General features: G+C 45.3%; 1 protein-coding gene across 3 annotated transcripts in view; it reads left to right on the forward strand.

The window, feature by feature from the left end:
* DPF3 (double PHD fingers 3) overlaps positions 1 to 20,760 on the forward strand; it is a 237,377-nt gene extending 216,617 nt beyond the window's left edge. The window contains exons 9-11 of one of the 3 annotated variants that reach the window (XR_005064363.1): positions 5,150 to 5,262; positions 19,729 to 19,938; positions 20,327 to 20,410. Coding sequence is in view for 2 of the 3 variants with exons in the window: in XM_037031625.1 (XP_036887520.1) it covers positions 5,150 to 5,262; positions 19,729 to 19,810; positions 20,327 to 20,397 (266 nt within the window). In the remaining variant the exon portion in view is untranslated. Of the gene's footprint in view, positions 1 to 5,149; positions 5,263 to 18,528; positions 18,891 to 19,728; positions 19,939 to 20,326 lie in introns of those variants that run through there. The other 2 variants (XM_037031625.1, XM_037031626.1) reach the window with 2 other exon arrangements.
* Positions 20,761 to 23,695: the final 2,935 nt, after the last annotated feature.

The following is a 23,695-nucleotide window of genomic DNA, read 5'->3' on the forward strand; positions in this document are numbered from 1 at the left end:
TGTTGTCTGAAAGCCCTGTCCACAGTGAGCTCTCCCGCACACGGCAGCCGCCAGTTATGCTTTCTGTTGCAACTTTTAGGGAGGATGGAGGCCAGTTTTGGAAAGGGTTAGGGCTGGATTAAGAATGCCTCTTCACACCAAATTTACTACGGGACCAACTAAGTAAGCAGTCAGAAGATTTACTGAACTCTCCTGAGGGAACAAATTTGGAGGAACAGTTCAGGAAGGACTTGGTTTTTAATGCTCTGGCTAGGATGAGTCACACACCCGCACCACTTTCTAAGTTCATTTTGGTAATTGGAATCTTATAACTGTCCCGTTGAATCATCTCACCCAGGGGGATGTGGGGAGAACTGTTTCCCCTCATTCCATTGGACTATTTAAATAGCAATGCACACATTCCTTACTTAAAGAAAACTGGAAGTATTTTAAAAATCCAGATTTCCAAGCGAGTACATTAGAGAATGATAGTTAACTTTATAAAAGAGATCTTTAAGTAGCAAGTGACTTCAGGTAAATTGCTTTACAACAAATGTGTCTCTTTTTTTATACCACCCTTGAATTGGAAAAACTGTATTTATTATCCTTTTACTTCTAAGGACTTCAGGAATTAGTTCTGGGCAAAAATGAATTCTAACAGTTAAACCTAGAAATGAGCTTCTAGCTCTTTCTTTAGAAACTTCCTTTTGTCCAACAGTGTGTATCATTTCAGTCATTTCCACTATATAGACAAGAGTCCTATTCTTACAGCTTTGGCTGGTAGATAACTTTTCCAGTTTGGGGGGACAGGCAACAGCCAGCCAGCCAACCTGTCCTGGTGGCCCAGATAGGGGATTTAGTCCTGGGATTTTCCTGGGGATTTAGTCCTGGGCCTAGTTTTTGTACCTGCTAATGGCTGGTTGGTTGACTTGGCTTTTTGTGCCCCAGCCACTGTGGCTCAGAAGTTGCATCCTTCACTTTCCCCTTGCACTTGAGTGATGTCTTGAATTCTGAGCTGAAGGAGGCTGCAGTCCAAGCCGAGGCTCATCTTAGTCCTGTGTTTTATGGGCAGGGTGAGGGGGGACTGGCAGAGGCGAGGGGGTGTGAGTGTGTGAATGTCATTCCCTTCCTTTGGGTTTGAAAGTCTTCGGGAGGCTGATGACTCTCTCAAGACTGGAACATAGAGAAAGCCTTTGGAGTTTTTTAGAGATTTCCAACAGGAGTTTCCAAAACCCACTGTTCACTGGTTTAAAACTCTACCACAATATGTCTTCAGAGTTCAGCACAGTGGTCTGAGAGAGCTTGAACATAGCATTGGCTTTCAGCGAATATCTGTGGGGTGTTGTGGGCCGCACATTTCCCCGCAGCCCCGAATCCCATCCTTGCCCGGGGAGGCAGCTCCGCTTGGCTGCCGAGTTGCACGTCGTGCTCTGAAATGTGCTGACCTTCCTCCCCGGGGGAGAGGACACTGCCAAAGAGTGTTGTTATTGGTAGGGCAGCCTTTGCTCTGATCTGTCAACACTCCCTCACGCTGGGTCTTTATTGAGCAGTGACAAACTCAAGAGCCCGAGGTAGTCAATATGGCTGACTACCCTCTCCTTGAAAATTTTCCTTTGGCTACTGTGACGCCATACTTGCCTGGTTGGTGTCTTACCGCTCCAGCCATCGTCTCAGTTTTCTCTGTTGGTCCTTTGTTTTGAGCTTTAAGTAGTTGAGTTCCTCGAAGCTCAGTCTTAGACATTTTCCCTCTTTGCTTTTCTTCTTGCTTTGTGTTCTTTTCTGTTTTCCTAATTTCATTCTCACCTATTCAGCAGAAGTCCTAAATTTACATGCCTAGTTCATACTTCTCTTTTGAGCCCTAAACACGTGTATTCGACTGTCCATCTGACATATTTTCCAGAAGCCTCACAGTCTTCCTAAACTGAACAGAGAGAATCCTACCCCTGCTCCACTGGTCCCTGTATGTAAGTTCCACTGCAGCCCACCTCGTTTCTTAGGTCAGAAAGGTGAGAATGGTTCTCAGCATCTCTCCTTTCTTACTCTCCTGCAGTTCCAACAATGGGTAAGTCCTCTCAGTTAGATCTTTAATATTTCTCAAATCTCCACCTTGGTTTAATCATCCTGTCTCTCTCCTGGTAGCTGATCAGCCTCTGAACTAGTTTCCTGGCAACAGTTTTTGCATCTCTGTATCACCACCCCCTGCCCTGCCCCCCCATTTCCCCCCCCTTTATTGCCCAACCCTCGAAGATACTTTTCTCACCAGCTCCTTCCCTCCTTCCTTCCTTCCTTCCTTCCTTCCTTCCTTCCTTCCTTCCTTCCTTCCTCCTCCCCCCTCCCTTTCTTCCTCTTTATTTCCTTCCTTCCATCTCTTTCCTTCCTCCTTCCCATCCTTTCTTCTTGACGATTTTAAGTTTTATTTGTGTTGTCCTTATATAAAAAGATCTTTTCAACTGTTTATTTTGAAATACTTATAGCATCCTATAAAGTTATTAAATATATTACAGAGAGGTCACATGTACCCTTCAGCCAGCTTTTTCCCCTGGTAATATTTTACATGATTACTTCAATACATGCAGTTGCAGATCTTATTCCTGTTTTACTGGTTTTACACGCCCACACACTGTGCACTATATGTATGTGTATAATCAATGCAATCTTACTGTATGTGTAACCACCACCACAATGGGACACACAGAACTGCTTCATCATCCCAAAGATCTCTCATGCTAAAGTACCTTCCTTAAAAACACAACGTGATCCAGTCCCTTCTTGACTTAAACCCTTTAATGACTTCAAAGCTCCAAATCCTTAATAAATAAGGGCTACTAACACCTGTGTAATTTGGCTCTGACGCACTCACCGGCCGCTTCTTGCCTTTCTCCTTTGCTCACCACGCCTCTGCCCCGGCCTCTTTCTTCCTTTCGGTGAGCCCAGCTTCTCACGTTCGGAGCCCTGGAGGCCCCGCCTGTGCTGTTGTCTCTGCTTGGAACGCTTCCCTCTCCCGCACAGCTAACTCTTCACCTGTCTCAAGATGTTTCCTTGGCATCTCGGACTAGGTTAGGCTCGCCTGTGGTTTATTTTCCTGGCCAATTATGATTTCCCTTCATGGCACCTACCACACAGTTGTAAATAAACAGATAGGTGTATACTTCATTAATTTGAGTTCTCTCTAATTAGAGGTGTTTGGGGTATCTTGATCACCGCTGTATCTTTTCTGTCTAGTGCAATGGCTGGCCTAACAGGTGCTGAGTAAACCCTCATTAATGAACAAATTCTCAAGGAATTATTGTAAGCTGGCTGGCTGTGGCCTCGAGGCCTTGGAACTGGGCAGAGTCAACTTGCTTCTACGGGTATCTGCTCTACAAACTCATCTGCGACCTTCCCAAGGGGGCCCTGTCGGAGAACCTGGGCATGTGTGGCCCACGCCACTCAGAAGCTCGGACTGATATTTTCTCTCCTATTCCAAACCCAGTATTCTCTCTGAGAGACTGGACCGGGGGACAGCCCTGGCTGGTGTTCTCCTTAGACATGTCTCGGAGATGCTTTTGTGAGCACCAGCGGGATGTTCATCCAGGCTTTTACTGCCGGGCATCTTTCTCTTCGGGGTCACTGCCGGTGTGTCACTTGGAGAGGGTTGTTAGTCCAGAGCTGCGGGGGCCTCTAGGTTGGGTGGCAGCTGAGAGGTCCTTGAAAAGCTTTCACATCAGTGCTCTCCTCGGTACTGCTGCCTGCTCTTTGCTAAGTGGCTCCCCTTCCCCCATCAATGAGTCGTTTCCATGCCCACTCTTACTCTCTGAGATAAGAGTGTGGTGTGTGTTTGTGGAGTCCAGACTTGAAGGGTCCTTGTGTTGACGGAATAGACGTATGTATCCCAAGGGACCAAGATGTAACTAGCTCCTTGAGGATTTGGAAGGGAGGAAATGGGGGCCTTCCTTGTGCTGGGAATGGCTTTGCCAGGGGGTGGTGGTGCTACAGGGGGTCCTGACCCCCTGTGTGGGGCATTGAGCTGGTGAAACTAATTAGCCACACTCCCCACCCCGTCTCTAGCATCCTTCTTTAGAAGTACATACTCCTGTGTGCGAAAGGGCCAACACTGTGCACTCTGTAATGGGTGTGGCAGGGCTGGAGCTCTGCGGAAGGGTGAACCCCCTGCAGCAGGCACAGATGTCATTTCTTCTGTGACAGAGTCAGTAACGGCCTTGCCCTGGGTTCTTGGGGCAGACTGACAGCACTGGGAAACCTGGGATCATCATCCAAGTTTCCTTTCCCTGCCAAATAGGTCGGAGGTCATCATATTCTGTGGCTCAGAGCCGTTCTCTCACTGCTGGTGTCTCTCTTTTGGGTGAGTGATGGCTGAGAACAGAGCTCAGCCCTGCGGGCTAGGCCTCAGTATTGGTCCACAGGGGCTATGTGCTCTAAGATTACAGCTTAATGGCCCTCCCCGATCCTGTTATTGGCTTGGCTAATAATGTGATACTTTGGATGGAGAGAGGAGTTACAGCCAGCAACTAGTCCTTTTAAGACAGACCTGGCCATTGTGTCCCCTTTGCTGGGATGGTGTACTTCTTGGCACTCCCTGCCAGGCCGCTTCCCCCTGTGCAGGACGCGGACACAGCGATCTGGGCACAGGCATGGATGCTTCCGACCACAGTGCAGAGCCTCACAGAGCCCCTGAGCTCTGCCCCTGGAAACCTCACAGAGTCTTCCCTTGAGGCAGGGGGAACATGGCTATGGACCAGAGGCCCAGTTAGCTTTTATGTGTTGCTCCTGCCACAGTTGATGCTGGGGCTGGGAGGTAATGATGACTCTCGCCGTGCTTCTGTGTGCCGTGTGCTGTGCAGTGTCCTTTCTCTCTCTCTCTGATCACCGCTTCTGTCCTCATAACTGGCTACAGCCCTAGGGGGACATGCTCTTAGGGCAAGAAGATTTGGATGGCATCTGTCTCTGGTAAAAGGGTTAATGCCCATCCTCTCTTCAGGCCTTGATCTGATGTAACTGTGAGTGGTAGGGGAGTGTGGGTAGGGCTCCATCCAGGTCCTTAGTTTGTTTCCCAACACATGAGACCCCCACCTCCCTCCAAGTTGGGCATAAATGTGTTCTCAATTAGTTGTGATGAGAGATGACAAGTCAGACCCTCTGGCCCAAACACCGCCATTTCTGTTTCTCCTAGGTCACCCGACCTGCCTGCAGTTCACCCTGAACATGACTGAGGCCGTCAAGACCTACAAGTGGCAGTGCATAGAGTGCAAATCCTGCATCCTCTGTGGGACCTCGGAGAACGATGTGAGTACTGGGCTTCCCCCGGGAGCGGGGGTGAGAAATCCGTGGAGCTGGGAGTCCTTTGAGGCGTGGAGGGGAAAGCAGGACTCGCACAATTGGGTTCTGAAGAAAGTGTCCGTTGGGACCTTCCCCTTTGGCCCCAGAACACTTTGGGCCATTGTACTACCAGGACCTTGGTTACCCTCAGGAATAGATTATATAAAAAATGCAGGATAAACACTTGATTCGTTTCCTTTATTAGTTTTCAAAATCACAGGTGGTTTCAATACCTATTCATGATTAAAACACTCAAGAAAATAGAAATTGTAGGATTCTTCCTTAATATGATACCTTTTTTATACCTAGAATTAAAGCCATTATCTTACTTACGGGGAAACACTGGAGGCATTTCTACTAAGATCAGCAACCAGATCAAGATGCCCACTGCCTCTACTACTTTCATCACTTATTTTAGAGATATTATTAGCTAATGCAATTAGAAAAATCAACCAGAAGCATAAGATGGTAACCAAATTGTAAAACTATTTCTTTTTTTTAAGTTAAACTCTATTTCATAAACTATAATTATGTATGTGAAAAAACCAAGAGAATCGATGATACAGGTAACTCAAACATTAAAAGTAGCAGGATATGAAATTACCATGCAAAAATTAATAGCCTTCATATGCACAAATAATAACCAATTATAAGGTATAATAGTAGAGAAACTCTACTTGCAATAGCAACAAAGAAAAAAATACTTATTTCTAACAGTAGATGTGTAAAACTTACATGAAAAAAATTTTAAAACACCTCTGAAAAGATACAGAGGTAGTCTTGAGCAAGTGGAAAGACATTGTGTGATCTTGGATAGAATGAATCAACAATATAGGCCTGGCTGGTGTGGCTCAGTGGATTGAGTGCCAGCCTGCGAACCAAAGGGTCGCTGGTTCAATTCCCAGTGTAGAGCACATGCCTGGGTTGTGGGCCAGGTCCCCAGTAGGGGGCGCTTGAGATGCAACCACACATTGATGTTCCTTCCCCTCTCTATAAATGAATGAATGCATGAATGAATAAGTAAATAAATAAAATCTTTTAAAAAATGAATCAATATTATAAAGATGTCAGTTCTTCCTATGTTGATTTGTAAATTTAATTCCCAATAAAAAAACAGGTTTTTTAAATGGAACTAGATAAATTGATACTGAAGTTCATATGAAAAAGCAAGCATGCAAGAATAGCTAAGAAAACAATAAATTTTGAAAGTAAACTTAGTCCTACCAGATGTTAAAACATACTATAAAGCCTCTATAATTAAAACAATCTAAACAACTAGACCAATGGAATAGAATAGAAACCCCATAAATTGCCTCAGCTACCTGTGGACATTTTTTATAGGATTAAGGATGCACCTAAAATTACTGGGTGAAATACAGACATTTTTATGAATGGTGCCGGGGCAATAGGATGACCGTTTGGGGAAGGACAAAATTGGGTCCACCTGCTACGTAAGAACAATCTTCGAATGGGCTGCAGATCTAAATACATGAAAGTAAAATTACAGTAGTAGAAGAAAACATGGGCAAATTCTTCTTTAAATATAAGGAAAGATTTTCTGTGACTCAAAATTCAGAAGCAATAAAAGAAAATGTGAAAAATTTCACCACATAAAATTTTGCATAGTGGAAAACACAGTAAAGTATAGGGACACTGGACAAACTGGGAGAAAATACCTGCATCATATACCATAGATAAAAGTCTAATATCCCTAATATGTAAAGAACTCTTAACATTTGAGGGTCAAGGGACCAGAAGCCTGACAGAGGATGGGGGAAGACATGGAAGACAGTTCACAAAAGGTACGTAAATGGTCCCAGCATTGTGGGGGAAGAAAAAAAATAGTTCAAACATACCTATAAAGAAATTCAAATTAAAACAACATGGAGGTTCCATTTCTTTCCTTTAAATTGAAAAAAATTTAAAAAGTATTATAATACATTCCATTGATGAAACTGTGGGAAAACTCATACCTTCCTGCATTGTCAGTGGGAATGCAAAGTGATACAACCCTTCTGGAGGGAAATTGAACGATACCTAACACAACTCCTACAGTTACCTATCGACTTGCCAGTCTCACCTGTAGGAATCCACACTAAAGATAGGAGTATACCCATGACACTATGAAAATACACCTGCAGAAGGTTATTCATGTTTGCATGGTTTGTACTTCCAAAATACTGAAAACAACCTAAATGCTCATATGCAGAATGGTTGAATAATGGTAGAACAGCCACACAACGGAGTACTATGCAGCTGCTAAAAAACCTGAGGCCAATCTTCGTGAATGAATATGGTGTGATTTCTAGGATATGTTGTTAAATGAAAAAAGCCGAGTAAAAATATATCTATACTATGCTGCCATTTTTGTAGGAAAGGCACAGGAAAATATCCACATATCTGTTTGTTTGTGTAAAAGAAATACAGAAAGTATAAATAAGAAGCTAAAGAGATTGGTTATCTATACAAGAGTGATAACCAGTGAGTGAGTGGGAATGGGGTAGAAAGAATGAAGAAGTTGGGGGGATAGATGGATAAGGGGGTGACACTTCCCTGAGAATGCCTTTCTGCATAGCTCCGCATCTTACAACCAGGGTGCTGTCTCACATGCCTATGACAGACACATACTGAGAAACAACCAGGATGTGGGGAGAGCCGAAAACGGAATACGAACAGTGACAAGTGACCCTGCCTATAGCATAAATAGATAACAAAACCAACTGAAGGGTGGGGTAGGAAAGAACTAACTTAAGTACCTTTGGAAAGTAGTGTTTGTGTATTTTAGGGCTAAAAGCAGAAATAGGTATACAAATTTTGTACTGTAGTGAGTAAATTTGTTTATCACAGGCATGTGAATTAGTCATTCTGAAACTACATGTGTACAGGTCTAAACTAATATGTATTGTTAATAATGAGAGTCAGGTTTCTCAATGTCAGAGAAAAAATATTCAAATGAAGGGGAAGGCTAAGCTGAACCTGATGGTTTTGGGTTGAAATAGTGGGTATTAGTGGGAATTTCTGATTTTTAATATAACATTATACATATGTTTACATATATCTGTATATATATACATATATGATAGAAACAAAAATAAATATAGATGTGTGCATGCGTACCTACACGTTTATTACTTCCTAACTCTGTTGGCTAGGAGGTCCCAGATGCAATGACAACCCAGATACTGGTTTCTAAATACAGTTGACCTTTTTTAATTTTTGTCACCCAGCTCTTTTTTAAAATATATTTTATTGATTATGCTATTACAGTTGTTCCATTTTTATCTCCTCTTTATTCCCCTCTGCCCTGCACCCCTTCTCCCACTGGCATTCCCCCACCTTAGTTCATGTCCATGGGTCGTACATATAAGTTCTTTGGTTTCTTCATTTCCCATGCCATTCTTAACTTCCCCCTGTCTATTTTGTACCTACCATGTATGCTTCTTATTCCCTGTACCTTTTTCCCTATTCTCCTCCCTCTCTCTTCCCACTGATAACCCTCCATCTGATTTCCATTTTTGTAATTATGTTCCTTGTTTTAGTTGTTTGCTTAGTTTGTTTTTGTTTTTTTAGGTTCAGTTATTGGTAGTTGTGAGTTTGTTGTCATTTTACTGTTCATATTGTTTTAAAGATTTTATTTCTTTTTAGAGAGACTGGTAAAGGGGGGAGGAAGGGAAACATCAATGTATGCACATTCCCTACTGGGGTCCTGGCCCAAAACCCAGGCATGTGCCCTGACTGGGAATCAAACCAGCAACCCTTTGGTTTGCAGGCCCGTGCTCAATCCACTGAGCCACACCAGCCAGGGCTTACTGTTAATATTTTTGATCATCTGCTTTTTCTTAGATAAGTCCCTTTAACATTTCCTATAATAAGGGCTTGGTGATCATGGACTCCTTTAACTTGACCTTATCTGGGAAGCACTTTATCTGCTCTCCTCTTTAAATGAAAGCTTTGCTGGATAGAGTGATCTTGGATATAGGTCCTTGTCTTTCATGACTTGGAATACTACTTTCCAGCCCCTTCTTGCCTGCAAGGTTTCCTTTGAGAAATCAGCTGATAGTCTTATGGCAACTCCTTTGTAGGTAACTGTTTCCTTTGCTCTTGCTGCTTTTAAGATTCTCTCCTTATCTTTAATCTTGGGTAATGTAATTTTGATGTGCCTTGGTGTGTGCTTCTTTGGGTCCAACATCTTTGGGACTCTCTGACCTTCCTGGACTTCCTGGAAGTCTATTTCCTTTGCCAGATTGGGGAAGTTCTCCTTTATTATTTTTTTTCAAACAAGTTTTCAATTTCTTGTTCTTCCTGTGTTCCTTCTGGCACTCCTATTCGGAATGTTTAAAGGTGTCCTGGAGGTTCCTAAGCCTCCCCTCATTTTTTTTAAATTCTAGTTTTTTCACTGTGTTCTGGTTGAATGTTTATTTCTTCCTTCTCCGCATCATTAATTTGAGTCCCAATTTGCTTCCCTTTGCTGTTGGTTCCCTGTACATTGTCCTTTATTTCACTTTTCATAGTCTTCACTTTGTCCTCTATTTTGTGACCATACTCAATTATTTCTGTGAGCATCCTGATTACCAGTGTTTTGAACTCTGCGTCTGATAGGTTGTCTTACTCTTCGCTGCTTAGTTCTATTTTTTGAGGCTTTGATCTGTTCTTTGATTTGGGCCATATTTTTTTTTTGTCCTAGTGCACCTGTTATGTAGTAAGGGACGGAACTTGAGGTATTCACCAGGGCAGGACAATCCATGTCACTGCATTGTGGTGCTGTGTGTGGGGTGGGGTCAATAATGCCAGTTGCTTGGCTCTTGCCTGGCTTTCAGTTACTTCCCCCACTACCCACAAGCAAATTGGGCCCTTCTGGTGCTGATTCCCTGGTGTGTAATTTTGTGTAAGTTCTGGGACCCTGTGGGTCTCTCCAAGGAACTCTCCTGTGAAGCTGGGAGTTTTTCCTAATGCTGCAACCCCCACAGATTTTTACAGTCAGAGGTTTTGAGGCTTTATTTTCCTACTCTGGAACCCTGGTTTTGGCAGTCTGTCTCACTCCCCAGTTGTTCCTCATGGTTTATCTGCACACAAATGCGGGACCACCCAGTCTTCCAGCTGCTGCCTTGCCTGCCCCAGCCCTCCAGTTACTGCCTTGCTGCCAGTCCTCTTTGCCCTGACTGCCCATCTCACCCCTCCCACTGGCCTGGATGAATGTTTCTTCTTTTAACTCCTTGGTTGTGGACTTCTATACAGTTCAATTTTCTGGCAGTTCTGGTTATTTTTTGTTTTTAAATTCCTTGTCACCCTGGCTGGTGTAGCTCAGTGGATTGAGCGCAGGCCTGCGAACCACACAATTGTGGTCCGATTCCCAGTCAGGGCACATGCCTGGGTTGCAGGCCAGCAGGGGGACTCACGAGAGGCAGCCATACATTGATATTTCTCTCCTTCTCTCCTTCCCTTCCCTTTATTTATCTAAAGATAAATAAATAAAATCTTTGAAAAAAAATTTCATTGTCCTTTTGGTTGTGCAAGGAGGCAACGTGTATCCACCTATGCCTCCATCTTGGCTGGAAGTCTCTCTATCGTTGACCTTTGGACAACAATGCAGGATTAGGGATGCCAACCCCTGTCCCCCATGTAGTCAGAAATCCACTGTATGACTTTACTCCCCAAAATCTTAACTACTAATAGCCTACCATTGACTAGAAATCTTACCAATAAACAGCGTCAATTAACACATACTTTGTTTATTATGTATATTACTTATTGCATTATTACAATAAAGTAAGCTAGAGAAAAGAATATGTTATTAAGAAAAATCATGAAGAGAAAATACATTTACAATATGTATTGAGAAGTATTTATGTATAAGTGGTCCCACATATTTCAAATATGTATGGTTCCAGGGTCAACTGCACTATTCTCCAATTAAAGGAACCAGGGATCCATGGAGGAACGGCTGGTGCCAGGGCTGGACTAGGAGAATACAGGGGGGTCGGCAAAAGTAGGCTAATAATAATAACAATAAATAACATAATATTTAATGAATAAATAATAGTACAAGAATAAACTCTTTCGTGACTCACAACTGTAAACTTACTTTTGCTTTTTCCTGTACAAGTGGAGCCTGGAGTGTACTGTGGTACTAGGAAGTGAGGAAGTGCTCAGAAATTGATAGAGCAAATCTGAAGGACACAGGAACCACTTGAAGGAAATCCTAATGACCAAACATGGGACAACAGGAGCAACAAAGTAAATAAGGATAGTATTGGATTATAACTCAAAGAACAAAATAAATGTACATACTGATATTTTTAAATTCGAATATATAAATAAGTGGTGAAGAAATAAACTTTCCCTTAGAGGAGAATTCCAATTAATAAAATGTAGAGGGAAGAGGAAAATCACCGATAGGCAGACATCACAGTTATGGTTGTTGTAAGCAAGAATCATCATTTGATGCTAAAATTAGTAGGCAGAAGTAAGATGAGAAACAGAAATTTACATAATCTCAAGGTATCTCTTCCACAAGCTTACTTATTAATATATTACAAAGAGAAAAGTCATAGCTTTATTTTCTTTTTTTAAAGATTTTGTTTATATAATTTTTAGAGAGGGGGAGGGAGAAAGAGGAGAGAAACATCAATGTGTGGTTACCTCTTGAGTGCCCCCTACTGGGGAGCTGGCCTGCACCCCAGGCATGTGCCTTGACTGGGAATTGAACCAGCCACCCTTTGGTTTGCAGGCTGGAGTTCAATCCACTGAGCCACGCCAGCCAGGGCAAAAGTTATAACTTTACAGTGGAGAAACTGGCAGATACTACCTTAACTATATGATCAGAGTAACATTAGTAGTAATAAGATATATTGGTATCAGTGCCCCGGATATAATGCACTGAGAAAGCATAACATTTCTTTTGTAGTTTTCTTGTCAAATAAATGTACACCCTCAATCTTCTGATGAAAAAATATCAGTCAAAGTCAAATCTAGTGACATTTTATAGAATCACTGGCTTGGGCTCTTCAGAAGTGTCAAGGTCATGAAAGACAAAGAAACGGAGGAACTGTCACAAAGACATCAAGAAGACCTGACAGCATCTGCTCAAGATGGCAATGTAGGTAAACACGGTACTCACATCCTCCCACAACCACATCAGAATTACAATTAAATTCCTGAACAATCATCATTCAGAACTGCCTGAAGTCTAACTGAACAGAAGTCCTACAACTAAGGATATGAAGAAGAAGCCACATCGAGACTGGTAGGAAGGGTGGAGACACGGAATGGGCTGGTGCCACACCCATGTATGGTGAATGAAAGCTGGGAGGGCTGTCTCAACTATGGAGGTCTCTGCTGAGGAACGAGGTGTCTCACCCCTAAACCAGGCTCCTAGGCCAGCATTCCAGTGCCAGGAAGAAAACTAAATTACACAGTTATGGAACTGTGTAATTAACTTTGGAACTGTAACTTTGGAACTTTGGAATTAATTATGGAACTGTAGTTATAAACTCTCCTCTAAGGGAAAGTTTATTTCTTCACCACTTATTTATATATTCGAATTTAAAAAATATCAGTATGTACATTTATTTTGTTCTTTGAATTATAATCCAATACTATCATTATTTACTCTGTTGCTCCTGGTGTCCCATGTTTGGTCATTAGGATTTCCTTCAAGTGGTTCCTTGAAGGAAACTATTTCCCATAACTTATGGCTGTGAAAAGCAGCAGGAGGTGTGGCTGAGTGAGATGAAAGGCTCTGGCTCCCAGACAGTTCCTCTTAAAGAGCCCATGAACATACTCAGATTCGCTCACAGTGAGCGCTCATGCTGTGGCAGCAGCTCCAAAAGCAACAGGGACATTGGGGAGGAATTGAATTGTCTGGCATCGGGACCCAACACTGGAGGTGCAGCCTTCTCCTAGACAAAATGGCTGGCAGAGGCCATTTCTTCTTTTCTGAGCCTCCCCCAAAGAGAGTGGTCAGGTCGGTGCCATATCTGAGTCTCCATCAACCTGGCCATCACTCTTTACCTTGCCCTGGTGGTTCCTTGAGAGCCTACCCCACCCATTTTGCAGGCCCACCCAAGCTATATTTCCATTGGCTTTTCCATACATGTGGCCTCTCGGCACATGCTTCAGACTTTCCTAGAATTTCTCAAACAAGTAGCATCTGGCTCTGGCATGCCCTGTACCTTTCGCTAAGTGGCCCCAGGCCTGGCACTAGCAGCAGCTGGCCTTTGCTCATAGTGTGGCCTCTCTTGTCCACCTCCATGCCCAGCACGAGTAGCCATCTTCAGATTACTTTGTAGCTAAGGCTGCATGGCCCTGAGCAGAACTCTGACAGTGACAGACCTGGGTCTTCACCTCTTGGGAGGCCCCAGACCCATTCAGTGCACAGCTTCAGACCATGTTGAAGCACCACCCTCCAAAGTGACACACTGCAGGGGCAGATTCAGTGGGCATCAGAGCCCTGATGAAGTAAGCCCTATTCTGTTGGGTGGGCCCCTGCGTAGCTGACAGTCCATGGTGACTGGTGGTTGCAGCCAGTCCTTGCAGCTGATCAGCCCAAAGGTAAGTCCTTCCTATTAATGTGGCAACAGCAGTCAAAGCTCAACTACAACCGGAGGGTGTGCAGAACCTGCAGGGTGGGAGGGGAGGCACACCATTCTGGTGAATGGCAGAGCTGTGCCACTGGACTCTATAGGGCACCTATTACATTAGGCCACTCCACCAAGCCTGCAAGAACTAGAAGTTCTACCTAATACATAGAAACGAACACAGGAAGGCTGCTGAAATGAGGAGACAGAGAAAGATACCTCCCATGAAAGAACAGAAAACTCCAGAAAAAAGAAACAAAATGAAGACAAGCAATCTACTAGATGCAGAGTTAAAAACACTACTTATAAGTGTGTTCAATGAACTTAATGAGAACTTAAGTAGCATAAAAAAGGACATGGAAACCATAAATAAGAACCATTCAGAAATGAAGATACACTAACTCAAATGAAGAATAATTTTCAGGGAATCAACAGTAGAGTAGATGAAGCCAAGGGTCAAATCAGTGATTTGGAATATAAGGAAACAAAAAACCACTCTTTCAGAACAGCAAAAAGAAAAAAAGAATTTTAAAAAATGAGGATAGTATAAGGAACCTCTGGGACAACTTCAAGTGTACCAACAGTCATATCATGGGGGTGCTGGAAGGAGAAGAGAGAGAGCAAGGAATTGAAAGCCTATGTGAAAAAATAATGACGGAAAACTTCCTTAATCTGGTGGAGGAAATAGACATAGAAGTCCAGAAAGTGCAGAGAGTTAAAAACGATAATCCCAAAGAGGCCCACACCAAGACATATACTTAAAAGGCTAAAGGTTAAAGGCAAAGAGACTGTTAAAAGCAGCAAGAGAAAAGCAGTTTGTTACCTATAAGAAAGCTCTCAAGACTGTCAGCTGACTTCTCAACAGAAACTTTGCAGGCCAGAAATGATTGGCAAGAAATGTTCAAAGTGATGAAAAGCAAGAACCTACAACAAAGATTACTCTAGCTAGCAAAGCTATCATTTAGAATGGAAAGATAGAAAAAGAGGCTCCCAGACAAGAAAAACTACAGGAGCTCATCACCACCAAAACAGTATATGTGAAATGTTAAAGGGTGTGAATAAAAAATGGCATTACATATACAAGGTCTATCCAGAAGGTATCCAGTCATATAGTATAAAATATGGAGACATTTATAGAAGAAGATACAAGATACAAGAAACATTGTACACAGGATAATGACACCTCAGTCCCCTTCAAAGTAGGCACCTTGGGACCTCACGCAGTTCTCCCAGTCACCATCAGCTGCTGCACTGTGTTTGTCTGAATCTCATCAATGGTCTGAAATATCTTCCTTTTTAAAGGTGATTTTAGTCTTGGGAAAAGCCAGAAGTCACAGGGTGCCAAATCTGGGCTGTAGGAGGACTGAGTTGCCTGGGTGATTTGGTGTTTTACCAAAAAATTCTGCACGAGACGTGATGCATGAGTGGGCACATTGTCTTGATGAAGCTGCCAATCACTGGTTGCCCACAGATGCAGCCTTCTGAGTCGTCTGAATACTGTATTTTGCCATGTATAATGTGCACCCACATTTTTGGCCCAAACTTTCAGGGAAAAAATCTTCAGTTTTAATTTTTTAATTCAATTTTTAATTTTTCTATGTTTAGAAACAAAACTGATGATCGTATTCTAGGGTATTATTTTGCATACAGGTATTGTTATTGCTTTCTAGGGTTAACCTTTTAATGGATACACATAAATAAAAAACTCAAATATACTTATATAGATACAGAATTAGAACTACCCATGTATGATGCATATTTTTCCCTCAAAAAATTTGGGCAAAAAAAGTGCACATTATACATAGCAAAATACAGTATACATATACACATTTGCACTTAGTTTTGTCCTAACATACATTTGACCAGGATGTACAGTCAAACGACTTATTTTAAAGTCACTTGTGGGTGGTGGGTAGCAAAGGGTAAAGGGGGCCAACTACGTGGTGACAGGAGATGACCTGACTGTGGGTGGTGGGCGCACAGTGCAAGGTACAGACTGAGTGTCATAGAAACGTGCACTTGAAACCTGTGTGATCTACGAACCGGTGTCGCCCCAGTACATTTAATTTAAAAAGTCACTTGGGAGAGAATCATAGGGGAAAAGGGGATGGACTCACATGAACAAGTATAAAGGCCACATGGACAATAACTAAGGGTGGGGGGCGGAAATGGGAGGGAGGTGGGGAGCACTGGACGGGGGGCGGGCAGGGCTGGGACTATAAGACAGAAACCTGTACTTGAACAAGAATTAAATAAAAATTATATTAAAAAAAATAAAAATAAAAAGTCACTTGGAATAGTTCTTTCTACGTGTTTATACCACCAACCGATATATAATTAGACGATTTTGTTTCATTTTTCCTTGTTTTTTTAGGGCAATTATGATGTGAGTTTTGTTTTAAATTCTATTGCTTTTTAAAAAATATTTTATTTATTTATCTTCAGAGGGGAAGGGAAGGAGAGAAGGAGAGAAACATCAATGTATGGTTGCCTCTCATGAGTCCCCTGCTGGGAACTGGCCCGCAACCCAGGCATGTGCCCTGACTGGGAATCGAACCGCGATCGTGTGGTTCGCAGGCCCGCGCCGAGTTTTGTTTTATGACTATGTAAAATATTTACTGGTTCCAATTTAAATTTATAAAATAAACAGTATTTTAATAAAACCTAGCGTCTACCCCTACCTGTTTTACACTATCCTCTCATTTTGTTTATAGGTAAACCATTTTCAAAAATTATGTTTTATCTTTCCACGTTGTTTTAATGTAAGCATACGTATGTGCATATGCAGCTATAAGAAAATGGATGTCCTTTTGTAGAAAATGGTGAGAGGCATACATAGTTTCTTCATTTTGCTTTTCCACTGAAGATCCTGGAGATTACTCCGTAGCAACGGACAGACATAATCCTTTTTCCTGCCTACAGCTGCATAGTTCTTCCCTACTTTAGTCAGTCAGTCTCTTACTTACTGCTGGCCCTTGGGGTTGATTCTGGTGCCTGGCTTTACAAATGGCGGTAACGCTGAGGTGTTTTGTTGATCTAGCAGGGCCTCAGGGGCGGATCGAAAAGAATGAGGCCGCCTGGGCTGTAGGGTTCCTTTCTCACGGTCTGCGCATCCCAGAGTGGGGTTCCGAAGCTTCTGGAACTGTGGCTGGGGGCGGGTCCTGCTTCTCGCATACTTGGGAGTAAGAGGTCCTTAAACTGTGTCTCTCACGGGGCGGGGACAGCATGAGTTAGGGTTCTTGGTAGTTCTGACAGGCAACTGTCCTGAAAAGCAGATGGGAAAGAAGAGGATATGGTTCTGGACAACGATGGGCCCCATGCAGAACACACTTAAACCCACAGAGGCCCGGTTTCCCTGCAGGGAAGTTCAGTCTGGGTGTTCTCCCTCCTCGTGTGTCTGGTGTCGGCACTGTAGTGGGGGTCTCGGTGTCTTTGGGGTGTTAGTAGTACTGTTTTTGATAAGTCTCTCCCCGTTTTCTGTCCTCGCCCTAACTTCCTCCTCATATTATCCCTGAATCATACTGTCAAATAGCTCACTTCTGCTTGCCAGTCATGGTGTAACTGTTTCTTTGGTGTGAACCACACTGTCTCGTTTTCATTCCACTTCTCTGAGTGCGTCTTAGTCTCTTTTTTCTCCTCCCTTTCCCTTGAAGTTTGTGTTCCCCGAGGGTCTATTCTTGGCCTTTTTCTCAGTAACTTTTATGAGTCCTTGATTTTTCAGAAGTAGCTTTTCAATGAAAGCTGTGGATTTACTCTTTCCTCAGGAAAATGTACATTTATTCCTACCTATATACAGAGTTGTGAATATAATTTCAAGGAGTTCATGGACACTCCTCCATGAGCACAAGTTCGAGGACATCTCCAACACACCCTGGACTTCCTCGCCCAGGACCATCCTTGCTGTTTCATCCCAAATGACTCCCAAATGACTCCATCTCTAGGGCGTCCCTCCCAGGTGATTGTAGGTCTGTGGAACCTGTCTGTAGCTGAGGTCGCCCTCTCCTTCCGCAGGTCTGCTCCTGTGTCCATGCCCAGTGGGCAGCTGGTTTGCTGTCCACATCACAACCCAGGAGATATTCTTGATTTCTTTCTTATCACTGTCCACATCTAATCATTCACTCTTTTTTTTTTTAAGATTTTATTTATTTATCTTTAGAGGGGAAGGGAAGGAGAGAAGTATCAATGTATGGTTGCCTCTTATACGTCCCACGCTGGGACCTGGCCTGCAACCCAGACATGTGCCCTGACTGGGAATTGAACCGCGATCCTGTGGTTCGTAGGCCCGAGCTCAATCCACTGAGCTACACCAGCCAGGGCTAATCATTCACTCTTAAATAGGATCGAGATCCTGTATTTTGTCCTGTGCCCTGGTCCCAGTCCAGGCCTCCATTGTCTCTCACCTGGATGGCTTAGCCTCTTCTTAACTGGTCTCTGGCCTCTAGAAGCAACCTCTCTCCACCAGGGTATCTATTTTTGCACAGTAGCTAGTGGGGTCTTTCTAAATTCCAAGTCGTATCACTCCTGTTGCTAACTCTTCAAAAGCTGCTTATTGCCCCACTGAAGAGTCTTGGCATAATACAAAAGGCCTTTCATGATAACCCCCTCATCATTGCTTGCTCACTGGGCTTTCCAACTTCTGTATCTATTTTTTTCCCAGGATCTCTGCACTGGTGGGTGCCAAGGTGAAACTTGATACAAAACTTAATTTTGCAAATGTCTTATAAGCTATGAAAGCAGGTCCAAAGATCACTGATTAGAACAACTGAACCTGGAGAATGGGGACCAGATCACAGACATGTACTGAGAAGCTTCTGTGTGCAAGGAAGTTCTGCAGGAGATACAGGGATGTAAGACAAGGCTCTGCCCCAAGGGCCGTACAGTCCCTAAAGGAGTGGACAAAAGAGGCATGTTCCGAATGAACTATTCAGTAGGATAGTTAGATGTCTGCTACATACCAGGCTTGGTAACGTAAAGGAAAATGCAATAAAGTGTCATAAGAAACCGAAAGTACTATGGGGTGCAAGTGGGCATAGAGAACTTCCAGTTGAGGTCGATTAGTGATGTCTTTGTGGGAGGTAAGGGTTTGAAGGCTTGAAAGATGGGTAGGGAATGGTCGGGAATGGTCCAGAAGAGAAGGCTTCAGGGCCTGGCAGAGCCTCCGGGCAGAGGCACCTGCAGGAGCAAAGGTGCAAGCTGTGTCCTTGGACGTACATCACAGCTGGAGAGCCCTGTTCACACCTGGGCTCGAGCCTCCAGCTCCTTAGGTTTGGGGAGCTGAAGAACAGCTTCATTTGCATTTCTCTGCCTTTGCATAATGAAACCTTACAATGGTTCTGAGGTGTCACAGGTGTTACCACCAAGAGTGAATGGTCCTTGCGTGTTTCATAGATGGAAGGAGTGGTGTTCAGAGGAATTCAAGTAAAATCTTCAAATGCGTTAAGTACTTTCTATGTACTAGGCAGTCTTCATGGGAATATAGAAATGCATAAATTTAGTTTTCTGCCCTTATAGAAGCAGGGCTACTGGCTGTGGGTGTTCAGAAGAATAATGAATTTCTTTTAGCTTAGATGTGAGGTGGTAGTCAAGAAAGGCTTCTTGGAGGAGGAATGATTTGAGCAGAATCCTAAAGTAAGGGTACGATTTGCATAGCTGGGGAGGCAGATGGTGAAGGACCAGGTGTGGGCAAAGCACAGGGCATGTTCAGGGGACAGTGGAGACTCTCAACGGGTTCTGGAAAGGGGCACCCAGAGAGGTCGATCTGTGGAGATAAAGCTGGTGGAGTAGGTAGGGCCTAGACGTTGGCCTTAAATAATTGAGTCTGTTTCCCCTCCTCACCACCTACCCTGTATTCCACCAGGACCAGCTACTCTTCTGTGACGACTGTGACCGTGGCTACCACATGTACTGTTTGAGTCCCCCTGTGGCTGAGCCCCCAGAAGGTAATGGCGATGAGATCGACACTCCCAAGAGCAGCCACCACTACCACTCACTGCGCCCTCACTAGGGGCAGGCCTTGTGCTAAGGGCTTTTCATATCTTGTCTCATTTAATCATCACAACCCTATGAGGTAGGTACGACCGCTACCATTTTACAGAGGAGGAAACTCAGGCACAGTTCATCCAGCTGAAATTTCAGCTTGAGGACCAAAGGGATGTTTCCCAGACACGTGGCCGAGGTGGCGGGAGGTGTGAGCTTCCAGGGGAATGGGCTCAGGCCCTGGGCCGCTGGTTAAAGGCGAGATCCAGGAGGGAGGGCCTGGACAGCCACTCAGCCAATCATCTCGGAGCACTTACTGCCCGCTGAGCTGCAGACTCCAGCGTGTTTTCAGGATTGGGACTTGGTCTCTGAATTGTGAAAGTCAAAAGGAAATAGGGCTTACAAGAAGTTAGGGCCTCAGGGGTGGGGCTGGAGGCTTGGGAGTGGTGCTGCTAGTGATGCCATTTTGTTTCCTGCAGGAAGCTGGAGCTGCCACTTATGCTGGGAACTGCTCAAAGAAAAAGCCTCAGCCTTTGGCTGCCAGGCCTAGGCCACCAGCTCACAGCAGGTGACTCGCTGCTGGAGGGGTCCAACCAGAGCCCAGTTCAGTCCAGATCCAGCCCCTGCTCCCCTCTTTGCAGACAGACCACCTGTAAGGAAAACCAGTGATCACGGAGGGTCTGGAGACGTGGGGCCAGGCGGGCAAGGACCTGCGTCCCCCCCCCCCCCACAGGCTCCCACACTCCAGCCAGCCCCTCCCTGCTTCTCCTGAAAAGGTCTTGCCCTCGTGAAGGGCAGCCCGAGTGCCCCATTCCTGTGGAACCCTCTCCCGTTCGCCCTGGCCCCGCGGCCCTCACTGGCGCCCATCGTAAGGGACGGCGTTTTGTGACCACGCATCCGTTATTCACGTGTAGTCTGGTGTTTTCAAGTCCGTTGTGTTGTAAGAAACTCTCACAGCCTCCTGCCTCCAGCATGGACTGTTCATCCTGAAGTCCGCAGAGGAACAAAGGGCTGCAAAGAAGTTGTTACTTATGAGAAGCCTCCCTGGAAACCTCTAGGCTCAGAGCCTGGAGGCCGTCTGACAGTGGAAATGGATCCTTGTTCCGTGGTCTCTGTGAAGAGGAAGAGCTGCTCTCTGGACCCCCAGCTGATAGCCAGTGGCACCATAGCCAGGGCGGTCTCCGGATGGGGCCGGGAGGGAAGCAGACCCACTGAGGGGTGGGAGGAGACATTTCGAAGATAGTTCTGAGGCCCCGCAGTGGCCGATCAGTATTTGTTACCCATCAGGAGTGGTTTTACAAGGGACCAGCTGTGCTGTCCCTTCGCCTTCAGAACTGGAGCACCCCCGAGGTGAGACGGGCCACAGCCTCTGGGCAGAAAAAGGTGTTACGACTCTGCCTTCCACCCAGCCCGGGTCTTGGGCTTCCCCTGGCAGCACTCAAGAACCAGGACGGTGAGTGGAGAGGACCGCCCAGCCAAAACCACAGATGTTGGTGGAAAGGACTGCAGCTTTGAGAGACTCTTCAGTATTGATGACTCTGTGAATTCTTCTTTCTCACGTAATTTCTTCCTTCCACGAAGTATATGTCTGCCCTCGTCTACTGAGACCTGACTGGAAATTTTAGGAGCGGGGAGAGCTGATTGTTACCTGAACAAATAATTGGGGTGATGTGATCATTTATGAGCAAGCAACGCAGCACCCTCCACTTGAGGGCTGCTTTTGTCTCCTAAGCTTCCCAGTGCAGGATGGACGCTTGCCTTTTTTTTTTTTAACGTATCAGAGAAGAAAGCGGTGGGAAGGCTCAGATTGCGAGAAGTCTGTGTTGGAAGTCAACCCCATGGGCTGGCGCGGATCGGGCTGTCTTTGAATCTCAGTAGCAGTGGCAACAGCAGCAGCACACAATAACTGACACATTTCTGGAAAAATCATTTGCCCAAAGGGCAGGTCTCAGTGAGTGGGACCCTTGCGCATGCTCCGCTTCCCTGAAGTCAGCGCCATCTCTGTGGTCCGGCTGCTTACTACAAAGGCCGAGGTTATTTTTAGCCCTTCAGCTCCTGAAGAAGCCCCTGGAGACCTGCGGGGGGGAGGTGGGGGCTAGTTGGGCCACTTCAGCCCGCTGCTGCGTTCACTCTGCAACTTGGCGAGAGCCTTCCTCCCCAGCTAATTGCTCTTGGCCAGTGGACCCACGGCCGCCTGGCGTGGAGCCAAGCTGTGTTGGTCTCCCTCGGTTCTTTGCCGAGTGACCTGTGGCAAGAGACGGGGGTCACTCTGCTGCAGGGGCCTGTGGCCTTGGAGTTCGTTACAGGCATACGTAATGATCTCATTTAAAGGGCCCTGTCCAGATGGGATTTCGTCTTTCTCATAAGACAGTCCCTTCCCCCTGCTGGTTGGCAAACCTGTTCTGGATGCTGGAGGCCCAGGGCGGGTTTGGAGAGCTGCTGCCGCTGTGCCCTGTTGTCACACCGTTTGTTTACTCAGGAGGGGCAGCACATCAGAGGGACGCATTCTCCCCACTGCTCTGGCTCTCTGTCCCCCACCCCCAGACCCAGAGTGGGGTGTCCTGGAAGGCTGATCATTGGTTTTGAAAATCACTTCAACTTAATTTTAGGAAAAAAGTTACCAAAATATTCCCAACTACGATAATGGCTTAAAAGTTAAAAATGCAAATCTGAAACCCAGAACTGTGGCCCTACTACCTGATGGGCCCTCGTTGGAGTGTGTGTAGATCTGTCCCCACCTAAAAGCAGACGTGGGCAGGGAGGCCCTGGCCCACCTCCAGCCATGCCGGCTGCCCTCCGAAGCTGTCCAGGTAGGAATGAGCCTTGCAAAAGAGGAGGGCACTGTACCCTGCCACTGTGGTGGGAGTGGTCAGGCTCTGGATGGAGAGTAGGAAGGCCCAGAGTTCCCTTCTCACCTTCACTCCCTGCAGGATGGGCCCCCCCTCCCTCCCTGGAGAGCTCAGTTTCCCTGTCTGGAAGGCAGGGCTAGCAGAGCCAGGTGCCACTTTCAGGGCACTCAAGCAGACACAGTCACAAGTATCACCTTCTGCCCTGGAAAAAAGAAGGTGATATTAAACTTCTTATTGGTCGTCCTTTGAGCTCCAGGAAATGAGCCAGAATCATAGGGTGCATGTGGATAATTAGGGTTTTAGTTTTGCCTCTGGTGTTGAGTAGTTGTGTGACCTAGGGCAAGTTACTCAACATCTCTGAACCTGAGTTTGCCCACCTGTGAAATGCAGATAACACTGCTCGCCCTGCCTATTCTGCAGCCACGCTGGGAGACCTAAAATGCGTAATGTGACATAAATAATCCCTGGAGAGCAGTGCTTGGCAGGCAGGGACTCCCAAATGATTTCTGTGACCCCTTTCTAGTGGGAGTTAGCCAAGGTTCGATGCCTTCTTAGAAACTCCATTTTGACCAAAGGGTTTTGTGTTCCAAGGGCTGTGCTGCCTGTGGTCAGGGCCACTAGGCCAAAGCTGTGACAAGGACACCGTGACTGCACGGTCTGTCTGTGGTGGGAGGTGAGGGATTCACCCTCCCACTGGGGACTTCAGAATGAAGTTGCTCGAGATGCTTCCTCTGCTAGAGCAGCGCAGCCTGGCCCAGGCCACGGACGCCTGCTGACAGCTGAATCCAGTCTGGGGCAACGCTCACTCAACATTTTCAGGGTGAAGCCTTGCTCCACTACTTTCTAGCTTGTTGGCACTGGGGAAGTGACTTGATCTCCTGCAGCCTTGTTTTCCACATCTGCACAGTGGGGAGGTGTGGCCCGTCCAGCAGGCTATTACAGGGATTAGAGGTGATGCTTGCGAAGATCCTGGCCACGGGCCTGGCATGCAGGTCCTCT

This window comes from Sturnira hondurensis, unplaced genomic scaffold (genome assembly GCF_014824575.4).
Source record: "Sturnira hondurensis isolate 20B ecotype Veracruz unplaced genomic scaffold, ASM1482457v3 Scaffold0021143, whole genome shotgun sequence".
Taxonomy (NCBI): Eukaryota; Metazoa; Chordata; class Mammalia; order Chiroptera; family Phyllostomidae; genus Sturnira; species Sturnira hondurensis.